The sequence below is a fragment of the Carlito syrichta genome, unplaced genomic scaffold (assembly GCF_000164805.1).
Source record: "Carlito syrichta isolate Samal-C Ts95f unplaced genomic scaffold, Tarsius_syrichta-2.0.1 Scaffold307101, whole genome shotgun sequence".
NCBI lineage: Eukaryota > Metazoa > Chordata > Mammalia > Primates > Tarsiidae > Carlito > Carlito syrichta.
In genome coordinates this window covers 10,758-18,341 of record NW_007251197.1, presented here as the reverse complement: position 1 = coordinate 18,341, position 7,584 = coordinate 10,758, and the positions used below count along the sequence as shown (strand labels likewise).

The following is a 7,584-nucleotide window of genomic DNA, read 5'->3' as shown; positions in this document are numbered from 1 at the left end:
CTACAGGCGTGTGTTACCACGCCCGGCTAATTTTTTATTTGTTGTAGAGATGAGGTCTCGTCAAGTTGCCCAGGTGGGTCTCGAACCCGCGGGCTCAGGCAATCCACTCACCTCGGCCTCCCAAAGTGCTGGGATTACAGGTTGAGCCACCGAGCCTGGCCAGAGAGTCTTTATGCTGAGTGACAGATGTCAGACACAAAAGGCCACAGACCATACATTTTATTCCTGTTTTGTTTTGTTTTTTTGAGTTGAAGTCTCACTCTGTTGCCCAGGCTGGAGTGCAGTGGCCACTCCCGGCCACAGCAGCCTCGACCTGCTGGGCTCCAGCGATCCTTCCACCTCAGCCTTTCAAGTAGCTGGAACTACAGGTGTGCGCTACCACACCCGGCTAAGTTTTTTTTTTTTTTATTTACTGTAGAGATGAGATCTTGCCAAGTTGCCCAGGCGGGTCTCGAACCCACGGGCTCAGGCAATTCACTCAAAGTGCGGGATTACAGGCTGAGCCACTGAGCCCGGCCTATTCCTGTTTTTAAGTTTGGAGACAGGATCTTGCTCTATTGCCCAGGCTGGAATGCAGTGGCTCAGTCATAGCTCACTGCAACTTTGAACTCCTGGATTCAAATGATCCTCCTGCCTCAGCCTCCCAAAGCCTTGAGAGTACAGGCATGAGCCACCGTGCTTGACTGCTTTATTCTAATAAATGAAATGTCCAGCACAGATGCATCCCTAGAGACAGAAAGTGGTAGATTGGTGGGTGCCAGAGGCTGGGGGAGACAGACAGGGGGATGAGCTCTATAGGCTATGGGGTTTCCTTTGGGGTGATGAGACATCCTGACACTGCTAATGGTTGCCCAACTCTGTGAAGTCATAAAAAGCTATAGAACCGCACACTTTCAAATGGTGCATGTCACGGTATGCGAATAAACCTTGACTAAGCTCTTAACAAAACAAAAAAGACAGCAGGGCACTGTGGTTCACGCCTGTAACCCCAGCACTCTGGGAGGCGGAGGCGAGAGGACTGCCTGAGCCCATGGGTTCGAGACCAGCCTGGGTAACTTGGCAAGACCTCATCCCTATAATAAAACAAAAAATTAGTTGGACTCGGTGGCTCAGCCTGTAATCCCGTGCCTTTGGGAGGCTGAGGTGAGTGGATTGCCTAAGCCTGTGGGTTCGAGACCCGCCTGGGCAACGAGACCTCATCTCTACAATAAATGAAAAAATCAGCCGGGCGTAGTAGCACGCGCCTGTAATTCTGGCTACTCGGAAGACTGAGGCGAAAGGATCGCCGGAGCCCAGCAGGTCGAGGCTGCGGTGGCCAGGAGCGGCCACTGCATTCCAGTCTGAGCGACAGAGTGAGACTCCAACTCAAAAAATCAATCAATCAATCAATCAAAAAATTAGCCGGGTGTGGTGGTGCACACCTGTGGTTCCAGGTTCTCAGAAGGCTGAGGCAGAAAAATCACCTGAGCCTAGTAGACCAAGATTGTGGTGGCCATGAGCGTGCCACTGCACCCCAGTCTGGGTGACAGGGTAAGACTCCAACTCAAAAAAAAAAAGACAACAGCCAAGAAGACAGCCTGACCTCAGCAGCAGAATAAGAAGCCAGGCAAATGTCTGCACCAGCAAATGGAGACTAAGCCAGGGATACAAGGCCCAGCAGGACTTGGGACCCCACACAGGTGGGGACGGACAGCATCTCTCCTTGCTCCTCGGGAGCCCGGCGTGGCGCTCTCAGCTCCCTGGGGGCACTGGGGTGACCCACCTGTAGCAGTGGCCGGGCTCTGTCCGGCCCGCTCGGCCCGCCCGCTGGTCGGCTGATGCCTGGGAGACCCAGGTGACGCGGAAGGAGGACACGCCAGTGACGCGGTCGTAGTAGCGCTTCTTGACCTTCCCACAGTCCACCACATACTTGATGCCAGGGATGGTCAGGGACGTCTCGGCCACATTGGTGGCCACGACACATAGCCTGGTCCCCTCCGGGGGAGGCTTGAAGACCTAGTATTGGGTGGAGGGGCAGCAGGAAAACAGCAGACTCAGGAAAGAAGCTGTGAGGTGGAGGCCGAGGCCAAGGTTGGGTGAGGTGGCGCGGACAAGCTGTCCCTGCCTGAGTCACTGTGCTCTAGGAATAATACAGGGAGTGCTCTTGTTTCTCCAGGAAGACCCCAGTAATGCTCGAAGACTCAGGAGCGCCGATCACAGTGGGCAGAGGGGGGAACCAGGGCTGGCACAGCCTCCACCGTGGTGCCCTTGGGGCACCCTCCCTGGCCCAGCGAGATTACCTGTGCTTGCCTCTCTGGGGCCAGCAGGGAGTACAGCGGGAGCACGTGCAGCGGGAGGGAAGCGTCTGGCTGCTCACCTGGAGGGAAGCAGAAGCCGCCGGCAGCCCAGGCTGGGACAGATGCCATGGAGGAGCTGGCCTCACTGCCTGGCATCCCTGTCCATCCTGCCAGACAGCCCATCCCAGTCCCCAGGGGCTCCACTTGGGGAACCCCGGGGGACTACTTAGAGCTCCTGAAGGCTCTCATGCCCCTGCCCTGGTCAGACCTGAGCCCCACCACTGCTTCTCCTGGAAACCCCTGGCCTCGTGTCCTCAGAGCCTGCCCTGCCCCCAGTGGCCTGGCAGCACTGCCGCGGGCACAGGCAGGGCTTGCGGTGGGTACCTGTGGCTACCCCACATGGCCCGCGCTGGACACTGCAGGGTGCCGGGCCTATGTACATGGGGCCCCAGTGAGCACACCGGGGCTGGGCCACCCTCCCAGCCACCTGAGCCGCTCCCACCCAGCACAGGGAGCCCTGGGGGGACGCCTCCTGCCCAGCCCCCATGGGAAGCCCTCCTGGGGCCACACCTCCATCCGCCCCGTCGTCCCCCAGGTCCAGGTCGAGGTCGGAGCCCAGGGCATCCTCTTCGTCGTCCACTTCGGCTTCCCTGTCCTCGTCACCCTCGCCCACTGGCAATACCGAGTAATGATCCAGGTTGATGTGGGGCAGTGCCTGTGGGCAACTAGCGGCATCAGCGTGGCTGCTGGCAGCCCTGTGTATGCAGGCGGTCGCTGCGAAGCAGACCTGCCCACACCGGAGCCACGCTCCACCGCAGACGGGACACTTGCCTGGGGAAGCTCACTTAACCTCCTTCTGCCTCAGTGTTCTCACCTAAACACTGGGGACCACCACAGGACTCGTCTCACGGGGCTGTTGGGAGGATGGTGTTTGCTTACACAGGTATGGCACTTGGGACGCTGCCCAGTGCCCCCTTAGTGCCACAGAATGACAGACAAGCCAGGCTCGGTGGCTCAGCCTGTAATCCTGCACCTTGGGAGGCTGAGGTGAGTGGATTGCCTGAGCCCGCAGGTTCGAGACCCGCCTGGGCAGCGAGACCTCATCTCTACAATAAATCAAAAAATCAGCCAGGCGTGGTAGTGCATGCCTGTAATTCCGGCTACTTAAAAGGCTGAGGTGGAAGGATCGCTGGAGCCCAGCAGGTCAAGGCGCGGGAGCGGCCACCCACTGCACTCCAGTCTGGATGACAGAGTGAGACTCCAACTCAAAAAAAAAAAAAAAAAAAAGGACAGACACGACTGTCATAGGACCCACACTCCACTGCATGTACACCCCTCCCTCTACTTCTTCAGCAAGCACCAAAGGGTCTGCTGCCCCCACAGGAGAGCCCCCAAGGCTTGGCCTTCCAGAAGCTTCCTCTGAATGTGTTTTAAATCACACCCAACCTCCACCCCCAAAGCTGCGCCATCTGACTCTGCCACGGGGGAGGCTGCAGACCCGCGATGTCCTACACGCCCACCCGCAGGGCCACTGAGCCCCTGGAGGTCTGGCTCATTCACGTCCTGCCGTCACAGCATGCCTCGCCCTCAACAGCCCCTGGGGCAGTGGCCAGGCTAGCACAGTGCAGTCCCAGCCCCCAGTCCTGGGCTGCGTGCCCAGGTCCCCACACCTCTGCCTGCGCCTTCTTGGCTCTCCTGGCTCTCGTCCTCGACTTCTTGAACTCCCGCATCTCCTCGGCCGAGTCCTTCTGACCGTCCCTGCCTGGGAATAGGGAGCAGGTGGGAAGAGACAGTGTGGCCGGCGCAGCTGCCAGCGTGGTGGCCCTCCCCACCAGAGCAAGGCCACTGCAAGGCCACTTAAGTGCGGGAAGGGACAGGGAAGGACGCCGACTCTCCCAGAAGGAGACTCAGAAGCGGAGGCTGCTGCCCCAGCCAGGGAATTCAAGGCCGGGCCCAGTGGCTCAGAGTCAAGGCTCGTCGGGGTGTCCCGGTTACCTGGTGGCTGGGCTCTGGGGGGCGGGAAGGCCTTCCTGAGCCGGCGGCACAGCGCGTGCACCTCTGCCTGTCCCGTCAGGAACACCAGGATGCCACCTGTGGAAAGAGCCAGGCCCCTTGGTTATCCAGCAGTCACTCAGCAAACATTTACTTAGCATCAGGCACCTGTCAGGCCCTGCTCTGAGGCCAGGACTGCCCAGACATGAATGAGCAAGACGCAGCTCCCCCAGACTGAACAGTGCGGAGGGGAGCTCAGCATGCAGAGACCACTACCCAGCAGACTGCTGGCACAGACCCAAGAGCACTGAGAAATGCTCAAACAGAAACACGCACACGACAACAACGTCCTGTCCGGAACATGAGGCTGAGGGGGAGCTCCCACCTCGCCTCCCATCAGCTCAGAGCCTGCACGGAATGGACATAACCCTGTGCATCCCCAAACACAGAGATGCCTCAGGTAGAACAAGGACCCAGGGTCAGAGCAGAAAATCTCAGAGTCCTCGCAGGACAAAGTCAGCTTGGCGGGAAGCAGCCCAACTGCCCTCTGCCTTCATGACACAGAGGAAGGAAGTCATGGCCCAGGGTGGCAAGCAAGAAACTTTGGCTAGAAGTTATTTCAACCTACTTGCCCACAAAAGGTCATCAGTTGGGCTCGGTGACTCAGCCTGTAATCCCAGCACTTTGGGAGGCCGAGGCGATTGGATTGCCTGAGCCCGCGGATTCAAGACCAGCCCGGGCAACTTGGTGAGACCTCATCTCTCATAAACTAGCCAGGTGTGGTAGTGCGCACCTGTAGTTCCGGCTACTTAGAAGGCTGAGGCGAAAGGATTGCTGGAGCCCAGCAGGTCGAGGTTGCAGTGGCCATGAGCGTGCCACTGCACTCCAGCCTGGGTGATAAGAGTGAGACTCCAACTCAAGAAAAAAAAGAAAGAAAGAAAAAAAAAGGTCATCAGTTTATTTTATTTTTGAGTGAGAGGCTCACTCTGTCACCCAGGCAGGAGTGCAGTGTAATGTTCACAGCCACTGCAGCCTAGACCTGCTGGGCTCAGGCAACCCTTCTGCCTCAGCCTTCCAAGTAGCTGGGACTACCAGGTCTGTGCAACCATGACCGACTAATTTTTTTTTTTTTGAAAGCAGGATTTATTGAGAAGACAGAAAAGCTCCCACAGTGGGAGGGGACCCCAGGGAGTTGCCCTAATTTTTTGATTTATAGCTGCCCAGGCTGGTCTTGGATCCCTGGGTTTAGGCAGTCTTCTTGCCTCCACCTCCCCAAGTGCTGGGATTATAGGCATGAGCCACTGCGCCAGGCCAATTTGTTTTTATTTTTTTTGAATTGGAGTCTCACTCTGCCGCCCAGACTGGAGGGCAGTGGCCACTCCCGGCCACCGCAGCCTCAACCTGCTGGGCTCCGGCGATCCTTCCGCCTCAGCCTTCCAAGTAGCTGGAACTACAGGCACGTGCTACCACGCCCGGCTCATTTGTGATTTCTTGTAGAGATGAGGTCTCGCCCAGGTGGGTCTCGAACCTGCGGGCTCAGGCAATCCACTCACATCAGCCTCCCAAAGCGTGGGATTACAGGTTGAGTCACCAAGCCCGGCCTGTTTTAATTTTTTTTTTTTTTTTTTTGAGTTGGAGTCTCACTCTGTCGCCCAGACCGGAGTGCAGTGGCCGCTCCCGGCCACCGCAGCCTTGACCTGCTGGGCTCCGGCGATCCTTCCGCCTCAGCCTTCCAAGTAGCTGGAATTACAGGCATGTGCTACCACGCCCGGCTGATTTTTTTATTTATTGTAGAGATGAGGTTTTGCTGCCCAGGCGGGTCTCGAACCCGCGGGCTCAGGCAATCCACTCACCTCAGCCTCCCAAAGGCGCGGGATTACAGGCTGAGCCACTGAGCCTGGCTTGTTTTAATTTTTTTTAAGAGGCAGGGCCTCTCCGTCGCACAGGCTGGAGTGCAGTGGCAGGATCATGGCTCACTGCAGCCTTGACATCCTGGGCTTGGACGATCCTTCTGCCTCAGCCTTCTGAGTAGCTTGGGACTACAGGCTCGTACCACCAGCTAAGTTTTTTATTTTTTGTGGAGGCGAGGTCTTGCTATGCTACCGAGGCTGGTCTGGGACTCCTGGGCTCAAGTGATCCTCCTGCCTTGGCCTCCCAAAGTGTTGGGATTACAGGTGTGAGCCACCGTGCCCAGTCTCAAGTCAATTTAAATGACAACGTTAGGTAAGTGACTGAGCAGGTGCTGTGTGGGGACAAGGGGAGACCGTGAGGGGCGCAGATGGACATCCGGTGGGACACACCGGTTCACCTGCACTGTCTGTGGACGCTGGTCCCCACCCACACGTGCGGGCCCCGTGGATTGTCTCCCCATCAGACGTGGGCGAAGGCCAGCCCCACCCTCCACTAACTGCTGCAGGAAGCCTCATGGCACGGGCAGGACGAGGCAGGGCAGGTCTGGGGACGGTCTGGAACCAGCGAGGAAACCAAGGCACAGCAGGGACAAGGGACGATTTCGGGCCACTCGGAGAGCCTGGGCCCACCCTCCGCCCTGAGGGTGTGGGGAGTGCCCCACTCCCCAGGCCTCACCCGCAGGCAGCATGCGATGAACCTTGCAGACCTTCCGGAAGCACTCGCCACTGTAGTCTTCCAGCGGTGTCCGCTTGTTGAAATGCACCGTCACTGGGAACTGCCTGGATTCCACCTGCAAGACGCCCAGCAGGCATGGGTGGCCTCGGCCCCGAGCCTTCCCTCATTCCCCTGACCATCTCGGCCAGGGCTTCCGATGCCTCCCGACACCCGGTCAACCCCAGGTCCCAGGTCAACCCGGAGTCCCAGGTCTCTCAGCAGCCTCCTCTCCCCCCGGACTCTCACAGGGAGGCCTGGGACTCCGTTACCTTGATGACCGGGGGCGGCACAGCAAAGAGTCGTGGGTTCTGGGTGAAGTCCTCCACCCGCAGTGTGGCCGACATGACGAGCAGCTTCAGCGGCCGGTTCCTCTGTTGGAGACAGGTCGGTGACCACGGTCCCAGGGTGCGCCGCCTGGCTTCCCTCAGCTCCACCCCTGGCCCCTTGGAAAGAGTGAACCACCAGCAGGGACTGCCTCTCCCAGGGTCATGGTTCTTTCGGGGGCGGTGGGGGAGGGGGGGTCTTTCAAGCTCCATTTTGGGAGGTGGAGGCAGAGGCCAGAGGATGGCCTGAGCCCAGAAGTTCGAGACCAGCTCGGGTAACTTGGAGAGATCTTGTCTCTCTTTTTTTTTTGAGTTGGAGTCTCACTCTGTCGCCCAGACTGGAGTGCAAGTGGCTGCTCCCGGCCACC

The 7,584-nt window shown here is 58.5% G+C and overlaps 1 protein-coding gene across 1 annotated transcript in view; it reads right to left on the bottom strand.

The window, feature by feature from the left end:
* Positions 1-7,584, bottom strand: part of DHX37 (DEAH-box helicase 37) — a gene marked incomplete at its 5' end in the record, with an annotated part of 24,838 nt that overhangs the window by 10,352 nt on the left and 6,902 nt on the right. Inside the window, 7 exons of the mRNA XM_021715423.1 lie at positions 1,763-1,995; positions 2,280-2,356; positions 2,847-2,991; positions 3,947-4,038; positions 4,272-4,367; positions 6,855-6,969; positions 7,163-7,264. Of these exons, the coding sequence (XP_021571098.1) occupies positions 1,763-1,995; positions 2,280-2,356; positions 2,847-2,991; positions 3,947-4,038; positions 4,272-4,367; positions 6,855-6,969; positions 7,163-7,264 (860 nt within the window). The remainder of the gene's footprint in view (positions 1-1,762; positions 1,996-2,279; positions 2,357-2,846; positions 2,992-3,946; positions 4,039-4,271; positions 4,368-6,854; positions 6,970-7,162; positions 7,265-7,584) is intronic.